Genomic DNA, 25,209 nt, shown 5'->3' with positions numbered 1-25,209 from the left:
AAAAAAAAAGAACAAAAGAAAAAAGTGAAAAAAACTAAGAAAACTGATTTTCCACTGTACATATTCGTCTTATTTTCACCAATTTCATTTTTAAATGGTCTTTTGCCCTGTGTGTGTGCACCAATCTTAGCTGTAACCTCTATGTATAGGGTACTGTTTGGTGTGGTGTGTGCTTTTTCAGCTGTGTACGGCTGAGGACAGCCTTTTTCTCACCAGGGGGGGACTATGTAACAGTTGCTATTGTAATGCAGTGTATCACCACATGGCGGCGCCTCCTGTCTCACGACTGGTGTCACCCCCTTTTTGTTCTTCTTCGCACTCCTCCTGTAATGGATGCTCCCGTGTGTACGCGGACTAGTGTGCTCTTTAGTAATGTGTGGTAGAGGTAGCACTTTTATTTTTGATATTGTAAATAAATGAGTACTTTTTGGAAAGTCAGAAGCTGTTGCTCATTCGCTATCCACCTGCACACCTCCGCGGCTGGCTTCATCTCCACTGCACGTTACAATATGTTGATTTTTTTCGCCTACTCATATCATCATTTTTTTACTCCTGGTTCTGTATGTTCATGTTCTGTTCTTTTGTAAACTTCATCTGTTTGTATGTTGTATACTCACTGTGTTTCAATAAAGTTCGATTTAAAAAAAGGTACGTTCTAAACGAAGCTTCAGACGTCACTGATCACGTGACTCTGGCCAAACGAATCAAGCCTCGACACGGTGCTTCTGAAGCAGCGCGTTGATCTTTCTGACACACGCACCGGAGCGTCAGCTTCAAGCGGACCATCACTAAGTCTCACATCTAAAGGTGTCAAGGTAACTTTGAACTGAGTTCAGTCAATCTGGAGTTTTTCCAAGTTTTCTGTTGCTCTCTGTGAGAGAAGAGCGTTAAAGGCGGGGCTCTCCAGAGTCCAGCAAAACAGGAAACCACAGCTGGGTGTGTGTAAGTGTGCAAACCAATAGAATGCATCGTGGTGGGGGGGGGGGGGGGCATCACAGGCAAGAAAAAAAATAAATAATCGGTCGTACCCATGCTTCCCCGACGTCATGCCAGCGCATATTGGGAAATTCGTAGGCACCGATCTGTTTTCTATCAGCCATTTGCTGGGAGTAAGGGCGCCCTCCGTTTGCGAGGTGCGCCTGCTGCTGGCGGCACAGGGAGGAGAGGGCGGGGAGTCTCTGGCTGGCTGGAGCGGCATCTAATAACCAACTCGCAAAACAAAATAAAAACAACACAACAAACAGATATTATGATACAGACTTATACTCTGCACCGATGTTCTTTCTAAATTCTATAAAGTGAGCGCGAGAGCCCTCGGTGCGCCTGCGCGCTGCTGAAGTCAAAGTAAACTTTATTGTCATCTCCGCCACAGACAGTCCAGCATATAGAGAGACGAGACGACGAGGCTGCAGTTACAGCAGTGCAAGTAAACAAGCAATAAATATAAGAAGAGTAAGAAAATAAATCTACACTTTAGGACTCGGGGTAAAGGATCAATAACAATTTAAATTTATAATTTACAGTTTGATGATTTAAAGTCTCACACAACCCGTCAAAAGGGGCGGGGCCGGCTGCTTCCAAGTAGAGCACATTTCATTTATAATGATGTAAATCCAAGCCCATCATGGATTCACCATCTGAATCCTGGGTTGTGTGAAATCCCAGAAATCAACCTTAGACAAAGTGAATCTGTGAACTAAGGTGTAGGTCTGTTAGGTTAATTGTGCTGATCCTCGGGTTGGGGGATTTGTGTTTGTACTGGAGCGCAAAATTCAAACCAATGGAAGATGGACAACAAAAGTTCAAAGCCATCAGGTGCTCAGGTTAGAAAAAAGAGAAAAGATGCAGGTAAGCAGACGTGTGATTGGATAATGGCAGGTCATCCTGAACCAATCAGACTAAACTCCAAACATTACATTATGTTACAGATTTTAATATTAATTAGTCATTGTTACTTGTTGATTTGTCCTTTTCTCATTGTGTGACGACTGTTTGGTAGCTGTTATTGTCTCTCTCTCTCTCTCTTCATGTGTGTTTCTCTGGTGAAACAATAGTTTTGTGTTAATGTTAGGGCTGCACGATTTTGCATAAAATGAGAATCACCATTTTTTGGCTTAGAATTGAGATCATGATTCTCTCATAACAATAAATAAACATAAAACAACAAATGTCTCACGTTTTGTTGTTGCAGCAAAATGTTGTCCTGGGCCCTGTTTCAGGAAGCCGGTTTAGAAAACTCAGAGTGAAAAACGATACGCAGGGTTGAGTAACCCCGAACTGTCCAACTCGGAATATTCGGTTTCAGAAAGGCTGATAACAAGTAGTTCAGTCAACGCGGAGTTGCTTTAACCCCAAGTGAAGCGCGCGGACGAGGATACATAAAGCCCTGATCAGTGGAGCACAGATTAAGCGAGTCACCATGGAGACGGAGGGAAAGAAGGCGCGGTCAATGTATTTTACAGCGCTTGAGGCCGAAATTCTGATGGCAGCATATGCCGATAACATGCAAATTCCGCGGAAAAAAGTAACACAGCGACAGCTGCAAAAGAAAGTGAGCATGCATGGCAAAACATAGCCGACAGAGTCAATGCATGAGTGTTAATTTAAACATTGATCTAGGGATTTCCACCCATTTAACACGTTATTTTATCATATGTTATTTTATTTGTTATTTTATACATTTTATTTTGTGACGTGATGTGAGCGCAGGTGCAACCCAACAGGCCCCAAACGTTCCTGGCAGCAAGTAAAAATGAAATATAAAAATATAGTCCAAACAGGTAAGGTGTAATTGTATTATGAGCCATAGTGCTTGGTCTGTTTGTCCGATGTAAATCAATTGCAGTTAGAGGCTACATAAATTTTCTGTTTGTAAGCACTTATTGAAATTATCTGAGCACATTACAAGTACATATTTGCTTACTCTGTATGCTCAAATGTGACCCGTTATAGCCAACAGAAAAAAAGCGGAGGCCCGAAAAACAGGTGGGGGTCCTCCACCACCACCACTCACAGAGGCTGAGCAGTTGGCCCTCAGCCAAAACAGTGGGCGCCCTGTGGCCGAAGGCATCTCTGCGGGGACATCCTCTGAGTCAATAACCCCGCAAGACACAAGTGCCTACATAGGGGGTAAATTCAAAATAATACATGATGTGCATACATCCTTTCTTCACAGTCACCTTTGCAGTGCTACTCATTCATTTGATAAACTCTTTACCATAATGGATTATTTTGTAGTGAAGTTATTTTCCTACTGATTTTGCCTTCCCTCAGTCTTGGTTGTCTTTGAGAGCATAATGACAATGAAGTGTAAGGTGATTGGTATGTTTGTTAATTGCCATTTGGGCCCTTGTAAGTTATAAGTGACCTGTATAAACCTCATATTCTATCAGTTGATGGTGATGGTGTACTGCATCTGGTGCAGCCTCCTGTTGAGCCAGACCAACATGCAGTTGTGAGTATTACTCCACAGATTATATGAGTTTACAGTAGAACAGCAATGTTGTTTATTTCTTTACTACAGGAAAATAATGAAGAAACATTGACAGCTGTTACAGAGGAGGAAGCAACAGAGACACTTTATGAGGTTTACATCTTTTAATACTTTGTGTACAGGAAACACAGGTGACCAATAAAGCCAGTTGAACAAAAAATCTGTTTATTCTTCTTTCAACATGTTGAGGTGATGGGTCAAAAGAAATGATTGTGACATATGGTGTCTCTGACTGCTCTTCCATCTTGTATGTCCGTGGGAGGGTCAGGATGTTCATGGTTTGGATCACTGCTGATGTTTGGTTCAGAAGGACAGTGTTCTCCTCTAATTGTGGCAATGTTGTGAAGAATCACACATGCCACAATAATGTCACATGCCCTTTCTGGGGTGACCCTGAGTCTTTGCAGGCACTGGAACCGGGCCTTAAGCATTCCGATAGTCATTTCAACTCTGGCTCTTGTCCTGCAATTAGCCAGATTATATCGCTGCTGTGGGCCCGGTTCAGGGTCAGGGTAAGGGGTAAGCAAATAGGGTAAACATGGATACCCCCTATCACCAAGCAAGTAGCCAGTGAACTCTCCTAAGACAGAAGGATACACTTCAGTTCAAATGTCCCTGAAGCAATTGGTCTTTATATATTTTAAAGTATTTTCAACTCACCATGTCCAAATTTTGTGCTCAGTGTACATTCACGGAATATTTGTGAGTCATGGACAGAGCCTGGCCACTTGGCTTCCACATTTGTGATAATGTTGGCAGCATCACATATGATCTTCACAGTGCAGAGAACACAAATTAGCATCCATTACTATGATGAAATAATTTGTTAGTTTGAAATGCTACAGGGAACTATGTACCTGTACATTAATCCTGTGGAAAGACTTCCTGTTCACATAGTCTCCTTCATTTACTGAAGGAGCAATGATTGGAATGTGAGTACCATCTATACAGCCAATCACGCCTGGGAACCCTGAAAATAAATGTAAAATTTAAGTAGTAGTTCAAGTATCACCACATCATAAATTAAGTTTTGGTCATCCTGATACCTGCAATTTTGTGGCATCCCTCTTTGATGAATCTTGTGGGTCTATGACCGGGGAACACCACAAACGAGTACAGGAGACGTTTCAGTGCAACTGTAACATTCCTGACTGCCCGACAGACGGTAGCCTTGGAAACGTGCTCAGCGTCACCAATATTATACAGAAAGCTCCCGTTTGCAAAAAACCGAAGTGCAATAAAAATAATATGTACAGAACTGAGAGCATGTCCGCGATGTGTCACATGCGTAATATATGGCCTGAGGATGTTATCCAAATAAATTATAGATTGTGCTGAGAAACGGTAACGTTCGCACAGACAATCATCAGGAAATGATAAAATGTCCGAACGCGCTCTGATCACTCTCTCCCGGCGGAGAGCTCTGCGGAGAATTTGGGCTTCACGATCTACTGGCTCTTCAAGGAAGGGACGCGCCATGTCTGACACTTCCTACTGTCAGGTTTCCGACAAAGGGGCGGAGACAGTCAGGGTTAGTTGTAGTAAACCTGCTAGGGGGCAGGTTAGCTTCACGGCGTGTGTCGTCATAGTGACTCACTCAGGCTTCAGCTGAACTCGCTTTGTGAAACCGAAAACCCAGAGTTTTCGTTAACTCAGGGTATACTTACTCAGTTTTTCCACTAAACCGGCTTCCTGAAACAGGGCCCTGCTCGAAATTCCGTCTCCACCATTTCTCGACGCTGCGTGTACAGAGCAGGTAGTGCAACAATAGAAAAATAGTTGCGGGACGGCACTGTGTAGCGTTTGTCTAGGGTGTTGATCGTTTTCCTAAATCCCTCGTTTTGCACAGTGTTGATGGAGCCATATCTTTGGTCAGGTGATAAGTGATAGCCTCCGTGATGTCTTTGTGCCTGCGGGAGTTCGACGTGTATAGGGAAGCGCTGTATAAGGTTCCCGTTATTGATGTTTGGGTGGTTGACCGGGACGGATTTTCTCCTGTCACTTTCTCGTCATCCCTGACGTGCTCTCCGTTGTTGTTTCCCTGCTAATTTTAGCATCACACGGCACAGCTTCTGTATCACGTGGTATAAGGCTCCGCCCTTGTCATTTGTTGAGCAGGAAGAGTGGGCGCTTGTTTTCATGCAGAGTACGTCCCGGATCAAAAAGCGGTACATTTGATCCCTGTTGTCTTTGCTTGATGATTGGTTTGAGTCTTGACAATCCACATTGCTGGCGTTGCATCTTTCAATGGCAGCAATGGCAGGTATCAGTGCTCAAACCTTTTGTGTTTGTTTCCAACAAGTTGCCCACCTCGGGAAACAAAAATGTGTTCTTTTACTTGTCAGATGAACATATGAGACACTTTGACTCTTCAGTGCAGTGTGGAGCCTAACAAAGATCTGTTTTGTGTCCCAGCTGATCAGCAGGAGGAGGAGAGTCTGACGGAGCAGCAGAGGAACATTTTCAGCTACTTGGACTCAGCTCAGCCACTACAGAGGAAACAATGAGCTCAACACAGAAGGTGACAGACAGAGCAGGACCATATGACCAAAGATATTTATCACCATATACATTTGAACATTTGCCATAACGATGTAGCTGACGATAGAATTGACACCAGACAAAATACTTTACAGCTGCACAACTTTATTAAAAAGCCATCAATGTATTTTCACTGAAACAAGCAGCTGTTGTTTATGTGCATTAAAGTTATATAAAAATGTAACAGTGCAAATGCAAATTCCTCGCTGACAGTTTAACCAAAAGGCGTTTCCAGTGGAAACTGGCCGACACATCCTGAGCATAACCATGTATAATATCCACTAAACTTCAGAAGAGGTTATACAGTCGTGGCCAAAAGGTTTGAGAATTGCATAACTATTGGAACCTGGAGAAGTTGCTGCTTAAGTTTTTATAATAGCATTTTGCCTGCACTCCAGAATGTTATGAGGAGTGATCAGATGAACTGCATCGTCCTTCTTTGCCATGAAAACGAACTTAATCCCCAAAAAGCCTTACCACTGCATTTCATTGCTGTCATCAAAGGACCTGCTGAGACCATTTCAGTGATCGTCTTCTTAACTCAGGTGAGAATGTTGGCGAGCACGAGGCTGGAGATCATCATGGCTGTATCCCGATTCAGGTTCTGCAGCTTTAAAGTCCTCAAGGGCCGCGTACTCAAAGACCGCTAAGGCCGAAGTGCGAGGCTCGTAGGCTCGTGAAATGGGACGTCTAGCCTCCGTCGCGCGGCCCAGGTTGCCTAGCAACCATGATACTAAACAGCTGGAAACGTTTCATACAGCTTTGTTTGACAGAAATGAAGGAGAACATATTTAGTTCATTTGTTTCTACATGAGCTCTGTGTGATTTGATGAGTATCTGAGGCTGAGACCACAGGACTGTGAAACATGATTGTTGGGCTTCATTTCTGTGCTGAACAGTCGTTTAAGATTAGCTGTAAATAACAATTAGCTGATGTTGTTCATGAGACTAAAGTCATCTCACTGTGGTAATGTAAATATAATATGGCCAATATTATAGTTATTATATTAATCACTTCACTCACAGACAAGTATCTGTGACAGTGTGTATATAGATGTATCATATATAAGAGACAAATATTGACAAATATTGACTTTAGGTTTCTGAACATTAAACTTGTTGCTGCCTTTCATAGTGTGTAACTTGAAGGCCCTGAGTACTTTCTCCCACACTGGAAACACTGGGATGATCACATTATTTGAACATTACCTAATAAGACTGATTCAGCACAGACAGTTATGTTAAACTTTCCTAGCAGTCCTTCACAAACAGGGAACAGTCTGTCTATTCTCTCCATCTGTCAGCTCCTGCTGGCTCTTCCTCCTCCTCTTCCTCACACACTGCTGAGTTTGTCCTGGTGGATCATCAGGGCTGCAAAGCCTCACAGATGATGTGCAGCAGTGGCTCCCTCAGTCTGTCCTCACTCTGGACACTTGCAGTCGTCACACATGGAAATCAAATGTGTGATAAGCTGCAGGATTCAAACACAAGTGTAACTTATAAACACATGTTCATACTTTTATTCCACAATCAGAGAGAAAGAAACAGAGAGAGAGTGCAGGACAGACAGACAGGTGACAGTCTCAGGTGTACACACTGCTACACAACAGCACCAGAGAAGCAGGATTTAGTGTTTGTGTTATTACGAGTGTAAACAAGAAGAGTTCCAGATGGTGCAGTGGACACATGTGTGACTGCTGTGATTAAAGCATCTTTCTTTCAGCTTAACGAGTGAACCGTCAGCTCGTTCAAACACACGTTAAAGTGCGTTTGGCTCAACACCACCGAACAGAGGCAGCAATATAACACAGCTAACATTAACAGTGCAGTGGATCCTGCTTGTGCCGTGATGTTCAGGACTGCAAACCGAGCAGCATCACTGATTTTCAGCTTGTTGTGTTTGTGGATATATGACTGACTTTAATTATCCACAAAATCATCACATTCTCTGTCAGATTAAGGTCGACTATTGAACGGCGTATATTTTAAAGGCTTTAAAACCAAGTTAACCCTGAAAGTACAAACATCACTAATGTCACATAACTCTGCCGACAAGGCATAGCTATGGCTATGAAATGCTCTTTGTGTATCACTTCTTCATTATGAAAGATGTCATTAATGCGCTAGTAATGTCTCATCTGGAGTATTGTTCAATCATTTGGTCAGCAGCTAATAAGACAGATCTTAACAGACTTCAGTTAGTCCAGAATAAGGCGTCCAGATTAGTGTGAAGATGTTCATACTATACTAATATTGATAAAATGCATAATAACCTTTCTTGGCTTCCTGTACAGGCTAAAATATTCTATGGCTTACTTGTAGTTCTAAAGAAAGCAATTCTGTTAAACACACCACATTTATTCTGCTCAGCTGCAGTATCCAGATGAAATACATCATCATATTACACAGTTTTCAACAAACTGCAATTTAGTAAATGCTCGAGTTAAAAGTAACGTTTTGTAAAACTGTTACATTTAGAGCAACTTTTAAGTGGAATAAGTTGCCTTAAAAAATTAGAGAATTATTCAAAACTTCAATGAACACTTAAAAGCCGATTTACAGAGCTTTTAGTTGTTGTAAATATTGTAAGACATGATTTGTTTTTGAAATTTGTGTAATGTGCCTCAATGTTATTGATATTCATCATCAACATCATCAACTTTATTTATAAAGCACTTTAAAACAACCACAGCTGACACAAAGTGCTGTACATTGGAACTGTAACATAAAATTACATGAGATATAAATAAAACACAAATAAAAGAAGAGTGAAATCATTAATTAAACAACTACTTCAATTAAAAGAGAAACTAAGTCTCACTGAGGTTAAAAGCCAAGGAATAAAAGTGGGTTTTAAGACGTGATTTAAAAGTGGACAGTGAAGGGGCCTCTCTAACGTGCATGGGCAAATGATTCCATAACTTTGGAGCCACAATAGAGAAGGCCCCGCCCCCTCTGAGCTTCCTCCTGGATCTCGGTACCTCCAGGATCAGCTGGTCAGCTGACCTGAGAGACCGACAGGGTGTGTGGAGATGAAGAAGCTCAGTGAGGTAAGGCGGGGCAAGACTGTGAAGGCATTTAAAAACAAACATAAGAATTTTAAAATGAACTCTAAAAGACACAGGCAGCCAGTGCAGAGAGGCCAGCACGGGGGTTATATGCTCTCTTTTTTTGAGTTCCTGTTAGGAGTCGTGCAGCCGCATTTTGAACCAGCTGCAGACGTGAGAGCAATGACTGACTGACCCCCACATAAAGTGAGTTACAGTCGTCCAGGCGGGAAGAAATAAAAGCATGGATCACTGTTTCAAGGTGCTGCCTCGAAAGAAAAGATTTTACTCTTGCCAGTCGCCTTAAATGATAAAAACCGGACTTCACCACTGCTCTGATTTTGTTGTCCAATTTAAAATCACTGTCCAACTTAAAACCAAGGTCAGTAACAACAGATTTAAAATAGACTTCCAGGGATCCTAAAACAACAGGGGAGGACTCACAGGGACCACTGGGTCCAAACACCAACAGCTCTGTTTTCTTTTCATTAAAATTTAAAAAGTTTAGAACCAACCAAGCTTTAATGTCATCTAGACAAGTCAAGAGAGGTTTTATGGAGATGCCATCCTTGTGTTTTAGTGGCAAATAAATTTGGCAGTCATCGGCATAACAATGAAATGAGATCCCATGCCTTCTAAGGATAGAACCCAGAGGCAATAGATACAGTGAAAAGAGCAGTGGCCCTAAAATTGAGCCCTGTGGGACGCCGCATGACAGAGGAGCAGAAGACGAGTCGTAACCGAGAAGGCTGACAGAGAAATATTATTATTATTATTGATTGCTTATATTTGAACAGTTGTGAAACCTCACTGTGGATGTAAGAGTGAAATTATGTGGATATCTTGAATCCACTTCATTGTGTAATATTTTATGTGAGTATTTGACGGAAGACGAGCAACATCTGTTGTGGAAGCTAACGGGGTTCCTTTAGAATAAACAAACATAGGATTTATTATCACTGAATAATTCTGTATAAATCTATACAAATTATAGAAATATGTAATAGGAAACAACAAAATAATCTTAATTATAAAATAGTGTGTGTGTGTGTGTGTGCGTGTGTGTGTGTGTGTGTGTGTGTGTGTGTGTGTGTGTGTACACAATCAGGAAGGATGGGCATGATTTTAGTGTTTGAACAGTCATGAATTATCTTTAACAGCAGGTTGGATGTAATGTGTTAGAACTACCAGCAGGTGGGGATAAGAGACCTTTAAGGTGTTTGGTGCCACGCTCCACCTTCAGATTTAAAACTAGTGTTAATGGAGTTTGAAGGTTGAGTTTGTTCCACGACTGCATTTCACTCACTGCCTCTGTTTGTATCTCTGTCACTGCAGGACCAACATGGAGCCAGAAGTCAGCGCTCTCAGGAGGCCGACAAACCTCACAGAAGAAAGGGAGAGAATAAACACACCTGTGACGAGTGTGGGAAGGGTTTTACTGTGAGGGCTAAACTAAAACGGCATCAGGTCATCCACACTGGAGAGAGACCGTTCAGCTGTGACTTGTGTGGAAAGTCTTTTTCCTTGAAGGATTCCCTAAAACAACACCAACTCATCCACAGTGGAGTTAAAGCGTACAGCTGTGATCAGTGTGGCAGAGCTTTTACTCACAGTAGCCACTTACAGAGTCATCTAGTTACCCACTCTGGAATTAAGCCATACAGCTGTGACGAGTGTGGGAAGGGTTTTACTCTGAAGGCTAAACTAAAACAGCATCAGGTCATCCACACTGGAGAGAGACCGTTCAGCTGTGACTTGTGTGGAAAGTCTTTTTCCTTGAAGGGTTACCTAAAACAACACCAGCTCATCCACAGTGGAGTTAAAGCGTACAGCTGTGATCAGTGTGGCAGAGCTTTTACTCACAGTAGCAGCTTACAGAGTCATCTAGTTACCCACTCTGGAATTAAGGCATACAGCTGTGACATCTGTGGAAAAACTTTCAGCCAGAGAGGGAGCCGAAATATACACCTACGCATTCACACCAGACATGATGTGTACTGCTGTGAACAGTGTGGCAAACAGTTTACAACAGACGCACAGTTACAACAACACATATTTACCCACACTGAGGAGAGACCTTATCAATGTGACCTGTGTGAGAAGACTTTTAAATCTCCACATCACCTGAGACAACACCAACAGATCCACACCAGAAAGAGACTCTACAAGTGCAGCTATTGTGAGGTATGTATTTATATTGTTATCTTGTCATTTTAGCCTGACTGTTTGGAACAACTCTGCTCATTAAACTGTGTTAGCAATTCTACTGCATGGAAAAGCAGCTCTGAGTGATTATTCAGATTTTCCTTTCAGTTATGATTTTAGTATTACTGTAGTATTATGGTGGTAGTATTGTAGTTATTGCAGCCCAGTAAACAGAGTGTGTTAACTGAAACAGTCAAATGTAGTTGGACGTCTGCAGAGATGCTCTTTATTTCAGGCGACGTTCAGGATACAAATGTTGAAGGACTGACTTACACTGTCTTTGTGTCTTTGTTTAGAAGCAGAGCGACACAGATGGATCCAGTTCTCAACCCTGTCATCACTGTTGTGGTGGGAAAGACTTTCATTGTGACCTCTGTGGAAAAACTTTCAGTCGGCAAAAGACCCTAAAACTACATCAACGTAGACACACTGGAGACAAACTGAAATACTGCAAAGAATGTGAGAGAAGCTTCACCACACCAAGTGAGTTAAAAAAACATGAACTGATTCACAGTGGGGTTAAAAAGCACCTCTGTGATCAGTGTGGGTCATCCTTCACCACTGCATGGGACCTTAAAACACACAAACGAGTCCACACAGGAGAGAAACCACACAAGTGCAGACACTGTGAGAGAAGCTTCTCACAGTCAGGTAATCGTAACATTCATGAACGTGCACACATGGAAGGAAACTACAGCTGTGACCAGTGTGACAAGAGCTTCAGGAATCTCAGTTCATACTCTGCACACAAACGATCCCACGTTACTAATAAACTGTTTCACTGTTACCAATGTGCCCAAACATTCACCTCATTGTCTGCTCTGTGCAAACATCAGCGTGATCACTCAGGGCTGAAATCACTCCCATCACTGGATCACAGTGAATCTGAAGACACAGAAAGATCCTCTGGTCAGACTCAAAAAGCTTGAGATCAGGCTCCACAGAGTTCAGATAGAATCATTTAAACTTGTGTTGAACTGAACTGGTTGCTGGGATGAACTTCTACATAATACAGATCTACATGGGATCTTCTTTTCTGTTGTTTTACTGAGTCAGTTTTGTCCTTTTTTCTCTGTCCTGGTTTTGCTCGTCTGTAAATGATTGAAACTCAGTCAAATAGTTCATTGTTCTCCAGCAAAACGTTTTGGAAACTCATGTTTAACCTTTAAAACTCTGACATGTTTTAGCACACAAGGCTTCATCGGGGAGTTCACTCATGATTGGACCATGAGAACAAAGGTTTTTAGTTCTTTCAAAGAGAGTCTTGGAGATGTTTGATGTTTCTGTTTTTCTGAAACCACCTGAAAGAAAAACTATTTTTCTTGCTTTATGTAGTGTGGAAGTTTTTAATGTTTCTTCATCTGTGATGTTCTTGAATGTGTTTATGTGAAGATGGTACAAATAAACTGTCCTTTCAGCTTTAGCTCCTAATTTATTCATTATTTATGGATGTAGCACAGCAGCCGTCTCTTGATTAACACATGGAGGGCTCGGGATCTGATGGTGTCGTCTCCCTAATTTGCCCACTCAGTAAATCTCACTCATGGCCAAGAAATTGAAATAAACCTTGTTTCCCTGCTGGATACTGATCCACTGTAACTCTGCTCCTCCTTCCTGTTTAGGATTTCTGTGGCTGAAGTAAAATTCCCTCCATCCATCACTTATCCCAGCTAACCCAAAGTGACGTTCCCCCCCAGGGGAACGTAACAAGTGGGGGCTCGTCCGTGATCTTTGAAAAGGGAGTTGTGTGTTGGATTTGGTTTTCTTTTTGATTATCTTGCTTTGGCACCTTTTAGAGATTAATAACTTCCCAGTTAAGGTAGGTGAGTGCCCAGCTGAGCTTTTTAAGTTCCTCCTTCGGGCACTCTTTTGTTTTTTTGCCTTTGTTGTTTTTGGAGTAATCCTGGGTGGGGATTAATTCTCTGTCGGGGGTAAGCAATTCAGGGCTCCGGTCGCTGAAGTTCTGCCTTTAAAGTTGCCTCGAGCCCAGCACGCTCCGGAAGATAGACAGGGCAAGGTTTTGGAACTGGGTAAGTTGTTTTGTTAACGTGTGTGTGGCGGGAGGTACGTTGGTCAGCTAAAGTAAGTTGTGTGTGGTCTGTTAACTGTCTTAATTAGGTTGTGTTTTGCTAACTCTTCACCATCCCCAAAATGGTTGACACAGCTGCTAGTGTACAGGTGTCTAGAGGCTTGTTTGTGAGCAATAACATTCACCTGGTTCCAGACTTCTGTGAATCCAGTGTTCACAGCTTTTTCAGTGTGTTCGAACGCCTGGCAACTGCACTGCAGTAGCCTCAAGATGTGTGGGGGGTGATGTTGCTGTGTCGGTTGACAGGTAAGGCTCAAGAAGCGTGTTCTGGTCTGTCTAGGCAGGACGGCCTGGTTTATGGAAAGATCAAAAGTGCCATCCTCCAAGCCTATGAACTGGTACCTGAGGCCTATAGGCAGCATTTTCGAGGGTTGGAGTTGGCGCAGGGACAGTTCTATCTTGACTTCGCCAGGGAGAAGGCGAGGCTCTTTGATAGGTGGTGTGCGGCAAGCCAGGTTAATGATGTGGGGTCCATACGTGAGCTTATGCTGGTGGAGGATTTTAAAAACTCTGTCCCTAAGTCTGTGGCCCTTTATTTAAGTGAACAGAGGGTTACAACTCTACAGCAAGCTGCCACCCTGGCAGATGAGTTTAAGCTGACTCATTCAGCAAGTGCGGTAGGACAGGATATCCCTCTGCACTATAGCGCAGCCTGGACAGGTAAAAGTGGGCCAGCTAAGAAGGAAAATGCAGTTATGGTGTTAAGACCTAGGCCCAAACTGTGTTTTTTCTGTCACAAGCCTGGCCATGTGGTTGCCAATTGTGTCAAACTGGCACTCAAACAGAAAGCCCACTCAACACAAAAGGGGCCTGTTTTGAGAAAAGGCTCTCAAACTGACAAGCTTGCCAGACCTACGGAAAGGCTAAACCTGGAGCATAATTGCTTGGTAGCACCCCGTAATCAGTGTACGAGGCCAACTAACCCTGAGCTGCCGCTGGTTGATCCTTTCTCCGGTTCATGTTCAAAACCACCCTTCAGATCTGCACCCCTTGCTAACAAGTATGTCTGTGTTTCAGCGAAGCCTGCTAGCTGCCTGCTGGGTTCTCCACACGTGATAGTTCGAAGCCCTGGCTATCCCATGGGACACTGTTTCAAGGGTTTGGGGCCACTCTCTGGGAATGTTGTGAACCCACTGAGATGGGATTGGCAGCTCCCGCAGGCAATGCCTAACCGGTGCTATGGGGTTTGGTAGGTGGAAAGCCTGCAATTTCTTCATGAAACGGCTATGGACTCACTTTGTGTTATCGTAAATTTGACAAACCATGGGTTTGCATTTATGGGAGGGGGTGTTACGGCCCTAGCAGGGCCTCTCTCTCTCCTGAGGATGCCTGTGTGGGAGTGTCCCACTACCTCCTGCCCGAGGTGCCACCTTTCCCTCCTGTACAGCTGACTCCCATCAGCAATTAAAGGTATTTAAGCCCAGAGCAGGGTGAGCTCTGGGCCAGAGTGCCATTTGTGTGGGTACAGCTAGTGAGCTGAGTGTTTTTGCGGTGTTTCCAGCTGGTGAGCTGTGTTTTGTGGTTTTCAGCTAGTGAGCTGCGTTTTCCTTTTGACATTTTGCATTACTGACCAACGCCTGAGTTTTGTTTGTGTTACTCTTATGGTGATAGCGGCTTGTCCGTCTCTTTTAGTTGAATTACTTCAATAAAACTGTTTTATTTAACTGTTTTGCCTCCTTGACTCTTTTTTCTGACCCGGTCACTTTTGTTACTTCCCCCTCCCCGCCTAGAGCCCCCCCCCCCCCCCCCCCCCCCCCACAGGGGAACGTATTACGAATGGAAACATGTTTAAAAAACACAATGTGAGAGAGACGTTGAGGTCCTTAGAAGTTACCCTGGGTTTTTCTGTCACCCTGCTAGATGTTACACACCTTGTTATTGGACTGATTTCTAAACCTAAAAACATTATTTGTAGTTGTTATTCTTAGTTGTTCTGCTGCCTAAATACCACAGGGTCTGATTATGAAGTTATTGAGCTGCACATACTTTACGACCTGCTTAAGTTCGAGGTCACAGCGTCTGTAGAGCAGCTGGAACATAATGAAGTCTACAAGGTTAAAGTTTTCTCTTCAGTTATTGTTCTTTCTGCTGCTTGGTTTGATGGATCTGAGAGCTTTTGTTTTTATTATTGTTATTATAATTATCATGAATATTTTACTCTCTAGAAGCTTTAAAATAGTGTTTGTGTTTGAAAAAATTGATTTAAGAATTGAACAGAAACATCTGTCCTTCTGAAAATCGCCCAAAGGCACGGAGACAAAGTCAAAGGATGCAACCTGTAACTTTCTCTTCCTTCATGTCAGGACCATCATCCATGATTTATATAAAATGCATATAGCAACAGTAGCACTTTAGTTTGGACTTTATGATTTCTGTAACTGGAAAATATTATTTTGTTTAAAGACAGAAGTGACCGCATTGTTGCAACATCAAAGGGAAATATTAATTAATTAGCATCAAGTATATTTGTTGCTTAAGCGTTTGCACTATAACTTAAGTAGGATTATAACTTTTAAGGAAGGAAAGATTTCAGATATTTAGTTCACTGTTTCAGTTATTTTATATTATTTAAACATTTACGTTGGTCAAATATGATGCTCACAGCAGTGGGTCCTGGCCCAATGCTTTGTGTTTTTGGTTTTCTTTGACTCTTTTTTTTCTTGGTTTTTGTTCTTCTTATTTATCAGGCTCTCAGTAATCTTAGTTCTCCCTCCCTCAGTGTTCATTTCAGCCTGTGTTTAGTTTCTGTTCCCGTGTCCCACGTTTCATCGTTTCATGTCGAGTCAGCCCTGTCTCTCTGTTTCCTGTGTCTCCCCAGTCAGCCCCGCCTCCCTCGGGCACTCATGTGTGATACAGAGTAATAAACCTGACTACATTTGCTGCACTCTCTTTATTACCTGTTACTTTAAAATTCATACACTAATTATGTCTGCCCATCTCTCTAATGTGAAGGTCAAAGGTCAACATCCCAGTGACATAAGAATAATCCCAAAGGGGCAAAGGCAGCGGTTAATTTAGCACATTTAGCATTAAGGGTACAGCAAGGATATACTTTTACTTATTGTGGCAGGGGTGTGGTCTCTGGCCTGCTGCAGTGGAGGCTGGTGGCGGGACGTTGGACGGCACAGGTGAGGGTGATGGAGCTCATGACTCTCCCCTTTATAGTGACGGAGGAGACTGGCGTGGGGGAAGCGTGTAGTGGAGGAAGTGGCGGGACGTCGCTATGTGACTGCAGACTAAATTGGGCTGCATTGAGTTCATGACTTTTCTTTTATCCCGCCGCCTACGCATCACTGTGAGAGTTAATATGAGATCTCTCTCTGTGGAAAAATAACTTTAAATCCCACTGACGTGTGTATAAATCTATATACGTATAACGTCCCTCTGGGCAGCAACTTAAAAAAACAACTTTTTTTGAAGTGTTGTGAACGCAGCGCGCTGGGGCGAATGTCGGCGTTTGCCCAATAGAAAGGAGGAAGCCAGCCAGGCACAGGAAAGAAAGAAACACTCCAGGGCAACGCTGCTGGAACTTTGACTCATTGAGAAATGTTTCCCTGCTTGCATCAAGCCCGGCTGGTGTCCCCTGAGATCCATATCCCACCCTGATTGGTGGGTTAATTCAGCTCCGCCCACAACACTGTAAAGTGTCATACATTATCAAACTAACATTACATTTTCACATTAAGGTGGGGCCAAAAACTATCGTCCTGCGGGCCGCAATTGGCCCGTGGGCCGCGAGTTTGAGACCCCTGGTGTAGGAGGACACCTACTCTGTGTCTGGTTAAGTATAAGAGCCCTTTGTTAGGGGGACCGCTGGACTCTTAGCACCAGCTTTGGGGTCACAGGGTCACATCTGGAACACACACACACACACACACACACACACTATGCACAGACTGGTACTCTTTGTTCATACCTGTGTAAGACGTCATAATGAACTTGTGCATATTCATGTAAGCTCAATAAAGAGCAGTGTTACGAGGGAGCAGACGAGAGCGACTGAGGTCAAGTGAAGGAACGGCGCTGTCACAGTTCTCTCCCTCATCAATTGTCTGGTTCCAGCGGTGGGTCTGTGCTAGACGACCCATCACCAGCTTTTTCCACTGGTTACCAGTACGTGGTAGAATCCACTTCCAGATCTGGTTGTCTTTAAATCTGTGAATGGATTGGCTCCATCTTATCTCTCTTTAACAAAAGAATCCAAGTGGAGCCCTCAGGTCTGCAGATAAGCAGCTTCTGACCAGAACTAGACGTAAAAACAGAGGTGAGCTTTATCGATGGCTGCAGCCAAACTCTGGAACAGTCGCCCTTCACATCAGGTCGTCACCAACACTGGACATTTTTAAAAGCCGGTTGGAAACACATTTGTACTCTGTAGCTTTCAATCCTGACCAGTCTTTATAGTCATTACTGTGTATGTTTCCTATTTTCTCTCTACTCTGTGCAGCACTTTGGCTCAAGCTGTTTTTAAATGTGCTGATAAATAAATGTAGATTTCTTTGAATAAAACAGTGGAGCCGAGCTTTGAGCTCAGTGTGTAACAGTGTGTGTGTGAGAGCCATGTAATGTCCATGTGTGCATGCTGACTGTGCTGCTCTGACCCCCCTCCTCCTTTCAGGGTGGAGCCTGCTGGAGTCCGATGGTTGAGACCAGGTCTGAGGAAGTGTAAGTGTGTTTTTAATGGGATTCATGAAAACAAAGCAGCACACATTCAACCATCTTCATCATGTCAGGAGTCATCATCAAAGTGTCAATCAATGAACAGATGATGGATCAATAACTGCAGCTGGATTGTGTTTGTTCTCTCCATCAGATTCCTGTCAACTCACAATCGACACAAACACAGTGCACACAAAGCTCCAACTGTCTGACAACAACAGGAAGGTGACACGTGTGGAGGAGGTTCAGTCATATCCTGATCATCCAGACAGATTTGATGTTCCTCAGCTGCTGTGTAGAAATGGTCTGACTGGTCGCTGTTACTGGGAGGTCGAGTGGAGAGGAAACGTTTGTATATCAGTGAGTTACAGAAGCATCAGAAGGAAAGGACGCAGAGATGACTGTGTGTTTGGATACAATGATCAGTCCTGGAGTCTGAGCTGCTCTGATGATGGTCCTTATTCTGTCAGGCACAATAACAGTCGAACATCCATCTCCTCCTCCTCCTCCTCCTCCTCCTCTGTCTCTAACAGAGCAGCAGTGTATGTGGACTGTCCTGCTGGCACTCTGTCCTTCTACAGAGTCTCCTCTGACACTCTGATCCACCTCCACACCTTCAACACCACATTCACTCAAACTCTTTATCCTGGGTTTTGGGTCTGGTCTCCTGGTGCCTCAGTGTCCCTGTGCTGAGTGGAGTGTAAAGAGTGTCTCCTGTTACAGAAACACTCTGACTGTTGAACAGATAGTTCAGTCTGTACATGTCTGTCTCTTTCACTCACAAACACGTTTTCAGATTCATGGATTCAATCAGTTGATGTTTGAAACTCTTCTAAATGATTCCTTGTAAACTTCTTCCTCTTCAGTCACAAACAAACAGGAAGTGATGTCACATGTGTTCCTGTCCACACAGCAGAATGAGTCTATTGCTGACAGTGATGTACAAACAGAGTGAGCATTTCTGAGGCCCAAAATAAACTGAGTAGTTCACTGAATGAACAATGGACTGTGAGCTCAGTTCCTTCATCATTAGTATGGATTATATATGTATATGTATTATATTAGTATCATATATATCAGGTGCTGCTGCTTTCAGTCATTGTGCAAATGTGCTGTTTGTAAGGTTGTAAAGCTGCAGTCAGCTGAGACTGAAGAAGTCACCTGATCAGTGAGCAAACGTTTCTGAAAAGGTCCAGATGAACAGAATCAACCTTTTGGGATCAGCCAGCAATGCAGCATCATTGTTGTTCAGCTTCAGAGGTTTGCAGGAATGAACTGATGACCAGAAACAGCTGCAAAGTCCAAGAAAATACCAGCTGGAGTTCAGCTGCATTTGAAGAAGTCAAAGAAAAGTAAGGATGGCAAAGGGCGACGTTTTCTTCCAAAGAGCTGCAAACATGGTCGACGCCTCATTAGAAGAATCATCTGGACATTTGTGAGGAACTCTAACCAAGAAAGCAACGTCACACAGATCCAACAGACAGTTTCCATGACTGCAAGTGTTGAGTGGAAAAATGCTACATTGCATTATTGCATCCTCTCACCACAGGAGGCGCTGTTGGCACCACTGATTGCTGATCAGCTGTTCTCTGATGATCTGATTGATACTGTGAATAACGGGACTCACTGAACTCTGTGACACAGTGAAGATTACAGAGTTTAACTTCAACATCTGACTGACGTCACACAGACAGAAGGATGAACCAGTGAGGCACAGAACACAGTTACTGGAGATACTGGATCAGCTCCATGTGAACCTCTGATGGAGAAGCTGCTGAGCCAGAGAAACATCAGGACATGACAGCAGCTGCACTTATCTAACAACATGTAGCAGAGCTGATCTATGTTAGAGGATCTATCACAGCAGCTGAAGCCAAAGTCCAACACTGGATACCAGCTGAGCCTGTGCTGAGTGTAGTGTTACAGGAAAAGGGCAGAAACACTGGTAGCTCCCAGTGATGCTGACTGGGGCACAGAGCTGAATGATGCAGCATCAGGACACTGTTTCAGTCTGACTGACAGAGAAGCCTGTAGCTGTATCTACATGTGAGGCAGAGGCCACACAAGCAGCTTTCTATGTTTCACAGTGACTGAGATCTTCAGTGGGGGTGGACATGCTCCTGTACAGACCTCTGAGGAGAACCAAGGTGCAGTCAAAGAGTCCAGTCTGTCCTCACAGATGTGAACATGTGCTTTCATCAGGTCTGCTGTCAGCTAGCAGGCTCACATCAGAATCACTGTTCCTGAAAAACACAGTCTGTGTGACATCATCAGTCAGCTGATGGTCCCAGATCTGAATGGTTTCTGTCTCTACTGAGGAAGTCAGAGAATATCACTGAGGTGTGGATCAGGTCTGAGTGAGCTGTGGAGGGACAGCTTTAAACAGTCCACAGGTCTCACGTCCTGCTCAGTCTGGTAGCAGATACCTCGTATTGTTCCAGATGTGCTGACATCAGCAGCAGCACAGCTGTGTGATACCATGAATCTCAGTTATTGATCCAACACACAGTAAATACAAAGATGAGGATTTCTGAGAGTAATCATTATGAGTCTGAACACATGATCACTGAATGTTAGTCTCCACAATAATAAGCTAACACAAGCAAACACAGCTTTCAGCTCTTATTTTGAAACTGGCTTATTTAGAGAGCTGTGATGTGAGCGTGCCTGGCTCTGAGGCACTTGGGTCAGCCTCTGTTGTTTAGAAGTGTTACAGACTGTGAATGACACAGACCTGTCAGTTTCCATGTTTGTCTGTAACACAGCTCAGGGCTCCATGCTGAACGCATCCATCCAGTGTTATTGATCCAGGACTGATACCAGCATTGGGATCAATACTACAACACACAATCACATGTGTCCACGTGATGTGTTTGACCAGCTTTATTCATTAATGATCAATCAGCTTATTTACTGCATCTGAGTCCAGCTTCATTTAAATGATCCAACCATGAAAATGACATCAGTCCTACAGAAGCACTTCATGCTAACAGGAAGTCATTTATTAAGGTGGAATAACACAGAGACACAACCACTCACAGCTAACCTGACCCCACTAACTGCATGTGTTTGGACTGTGGGAGGAAGCCGGAGTACCGGAGAGGACGCACACAAACACGGGAGAACATGAAGCTCTGAAACAAAGATGGTGGATTTGACCTCAGGACCAGGCGGGGTTACGGGGGCCATGACCCCCCAATAATAGATCCAGCTACACTGAAACTGTCAATTTCATTTACTTTTCCTGTTTTAAAGCTATCAGGCTGCTTTGTGGCTCACTCAATACTAAACTAAGATACTTTCAGTGTGAATCATTTGCAGGAACACAGGCAGGATTTAAGGTGCAGAACTTTACAGTCTCTGTCTCAAAGTTGGTCTAAACATGCTAACAGCTCTTTGTTTTTTTCAGTTTTCACTGGTTTGATGTAATGAAAGAAATTTTAAAGAAGCAGACGATTGTTGTTATTTTAGTTCTATAGTTTCATAAATCGTGGTGTGGATCTAAGTCAACATTCAGAATAAATAAGATAATACAGCACTTTGATGGTTGCCTTTGTATTTTCCCAGCAGTGCTCAGGTTGGTTCTCGGCTACATTTACATACAGATGTTAATGTGTTCAGCAGCTGGACTCATCTGAGGAAGGAACATTGGAAAGGTGCTCAGTGCACAACTACATCACTAATTTTATGTAAGACCCTGTGTTTTATTGTATTTATATATTTGTAACATTTGACTCAAACACTTTTGGGAAGGATGAAAATGTTTTCAGGAGGAAGTTTTTCCTTCTGTCCGACTGTAGTACACACAACACTGCGTCTCCCCCCATTATCACACTTCCTCAGGCTGGTGATGAGCGCCCCCTGGTGTCAGTGTTGATGACGTCATGCACAGTGAAACATAAACAGTGTCTGTTAATAAAAAATCATGTGTCCATTTTCATGTTTGCATCATGTTTCTGTAAAATCATCAGCTGTTTCTGAACCTTCTTCATTGTTTGACTCATTCCAACAGCTGTGAGCTGTGATGGAGTCAGAGCAGCTTCATCACTGATGTTCAGGTGAAGCTGAACTTAATAAACTGTAGAAATGATCAGGATTCAGGTTGGATGTGTAAAACACTTCTGTGTGAGGTCGCAGTGCTTCATATGTGTGTGTGGGCTGAAGCACACACGTGTGAGTCCTCAGAGGTTTCACACACATCACTGCACACACTTATAATCCTAGTTTAAGCTTGTGGATCATATCGGACACATCAGCAGCTCTTTGGAGACAAAGATTTGAGATTTAAGATGAGTCATAGTCTTTCTATCCATGGTAGCTTCCACTGCTGAAGAGGATAATTAAGAGCAAGCATCAGCTCTGTCTCATCTAACTACACAGTATTATGATCATGCACTTATGTCTCAAACTAAGGCACAATGAGACAAAATGAGTTCTGTGAGTCTTTAGATTATCAGTAAATTCTGGTGACAGTTTGACGCTCAGTGGAGCCATTTTTGGTTTGTGATGAGTGTTTTGTGAGCTTCTGTTTTGTGAATCGCTCTTTGTAATTTAGAAGATGGTGCAGAAATGTGCGCGCCCTTATCTGAGAGGACACGGAGAGAGTGTCGCAGACTCGAGGTGAGGAGATAAACCTCGGAGCTGGATGGCCTGCACGTTACCCATGTGCATCTTTTCAGTGACATCAAGTGAACCCATAATAAGCATTTCTATGTCTTAGACATCATGTCCATTTCTAATGAGAGATTATTTTTAAATGAGGGAAACCTGGTCTAACAACACGCTTACAACAGAGCTAAAGGTTCACCACAGTGAGACGGTGGGACTCTGATAAGAACTGAAACACTGTGTATGAACAGCTGAGACAAAACTATATATAAACACTCATTTATTCCAGTTTAGTTTACAATGATTTTAAAGTAATGTGGAACGATTCATGTTCATGAGCTGTTACAAACACAACTATTGATTTGTCTATATATGGTCGGACTACAAGGCTCGTGTTGAGGCTCTTGGAATAATGTGTGAATTACAGCAAGAAATGATGGTTTTCCATTTTACCAAAGTGGAATAAAATCACCACAGCAAAGAAATAATGTTATTGTCTGCAGCTAAAATATATGGTGAACATGGTTTTATAATAATGTGCAAACACAACCTCACTCTGCTCTATACGAGGAGCCAACCACAGCTGTCCGGGTCTTCATCCACCACCTCCACCATCTTTGCTCATCATCATTCACTTAATTGCTGATTGGTTTAAATCAAACTCCATTACAGGTTCAACTCCATTATATAACAGCATGTTGACTTTGGATCTGGTGTGCAGTGCCACCTTAAAAGATGAGGAAACTAAGAGATTACAAAAAAAGAAGTGGAGGAGTTAAAGAGCTGCAGCAGATTAACAGTTTCTGACAGTCATGTGTTAGAAATAGGACGATTAGATGAGCTGAGGGATCCATCTACTGCTCAGTGAAGCCTCATCAGAAACAGTCTCAGTGGAAGGATGGCTCTATTGTTAAGGAAGGACACAGGCAGAAAGACTGGCGTCTGTCACACAGGAACTGGACTGAAAATCAGCTGCACATATTCATCAGTATGTGCAAACATATTATAGGTGTGGAATTCAGGACAGTACCATCAGAAGTTGATCCACTGTGCAAATGTCTGATTGGCAGTGGCTTCATTTTTCACTATGAACAAACTGCTAATGCAGCATCACAGGACGTCAGCCATGGATTGGCCTCCCCAGACCTCAACATTACTGAAACATCTTAACAGAGGATGGAAACAAAGGGAACCAACATCCAAGAAAAGAGCTGCTGCTGAAAACTTCCTCACAGAAAACACAAACAAGCTTGACTAAGAGACTCCAGGCTGTGCTGAATTATAAAGGTGGACTGACCTCCAGGGTCCTTAGTATCATATAAGCTCAGTTTGTGTCTTATATACTTTCCATTTATATAACAAAATATATAGAAAGGAGGGTGGTTTAAGATGTGTGTAGAGTTTTATTCATTATCTTTAGACAAACAAAGAAAGCACCATCCATTCGTCTCCAGTCTGTATGAAAAACAGGGGAAAGGTCAAATTAAAACTTTGAAATTCCTTTCACAATAAATCCATAAAAAAACAAAGTAATAAATATAAAAGTGTTTAAACCCACTTTTCCATAAAGCTGTCAATAGGAAATGTTCCAGTAAACATGTCTGTGTTTCTGCTGTTTTCCTTTCATGCGTCCACAGCTGACAGGTAACCCTATTGGAGTCGCCATAGTGACGGGTGGCGTCTCAGCTTCAGCGTGTTGATGGGCACAGCCATGGTTACCACAGCTGGAGTTGGTGTACGGCGAGCTGTGAGAGGACAGAGATGGAGAACGCACATTTAACTCTTTAACAGGAGATACGTTACGACTAACAGACGACTGCTGTCTACATGATGTCTTTGCAGCCCTTATGCTACATGTTACACAACTTTTCTTCATGCCAACAAGACTGAGGTGCCACATAGTCGACACATACAGCTGATTATGATGCATGTTTTACTATTGCTATGTTCACATCATCTGCTTGGCTTTATTACTGAAAGCCTGGAGATCCTCTGACGTGTGCATGGCTGATGTGAAGTATGATTAGTCCTACATGACATCAACAACAGAGGCAATGAAAGCTTTGTTGTTAACAGGTTGTAGGTAAAGTCAAATGTCTACTTCTACACTTGTGTTGGGTAAAGTTCTTCTCACTGCAGCAGATTTATATCTGTGCTTTCACAGGGCGTGATGTGGAGCTCAGCGCTGAGGTGCAGGTCTCCTTGGAGACGGCATCCTGGCTGAAAATATTATCATGCTTCCAAAACATTTCAGCTTTTATTTTGAAAGAAACAAGACTTGAAAACGAATCCCCTTCTTCCTCTTTGTCTTTGTTCTTCAGAGGAGTGTCACCTGGACAAACTCAGGGCTGTTCTAGAGCCTTTCTTATTATTTGACTCCATAGAAATAAAACTGAATCGAATCAAACAAAAACTCCCAAACAGCTAAAACACTTTGCTTTATTCTCTTTTTTAACAAATACGTTGAAGTCCATCCATAACAACACAGCTGAGATCTCCTTTGTAATCAAGTGTTTACATCCTTTGTACAGATCCAAATCCAAATCTTTAGTCCTGAACAGGCAGTG

At 42.9% G+C, this 25,209-nt stretch overlaps 1 protein-coding gene and 1 long non-coding RNA gene across 3 annotated transcripts in view; both read left to right on the top strand.

Annotated features, from left to right (window-relative positions):
• LOC143416630 (uncharacterized) overlaps positions 1-15,039 on the top strand; it is a 28,336-nt gene extending 13,297 nt beyond the window's left edge. For both annotated transcript variants that reach the window (XM_076882069.1, XM_076882070.1), the window contains exons 2-4: positions 5,909-6,014; positions 10,417-11,265; positions 11,583-15,039. In XM_076882069.1, coding sequence (XP_076738184.1) covers positions 5,997-6,014; positions 10,417-11,265; positions 11,583-12,215 — 1,500 coding nt within the window. In that variant the 5' untranslated portion in view covers positions 5,909-5,996 and the 3' untranslated portion in view covers positions 12,216-15,039. The remainder of the gene's footprint in view (positions 1-5,908; positions 6,015-10,416; positions 11,266-11,582) is intronic.
• Positions 2,000-4,016, top strand: LOC143416627 (uncharacterized). The gene is made up of 2 exons (XR_013097004.1): positions 2,000-3,129; positions 3,524-4,016. It is a non-coding gene; the product is annotated as an uncharacterized LOC143416627 (long non-coding RNA).
• Positions 15,040-25,209: the final 10,170 nt, after the last annotated feature.

Source organism: Maylandia zebra, linkage group LG3 (assembly GCF_041146795.1).
Source record: "Maylandia zebra isolate NMK-2024a linkage group LG3, Mzebra_GT3a, whole genome shotgun sequence".
Lineage (NCBI taxonomy): Eukaryota > Metazoa > Chordata > Actinopteri > Cichliformes > Cichlidae > Maylandia > Maylandia zebra.
The sequence above is the reverse complement of the archived record's forward strand: the minus strand, read 5'-3'. Positions and strand labels throughout refer to the sequence as shown.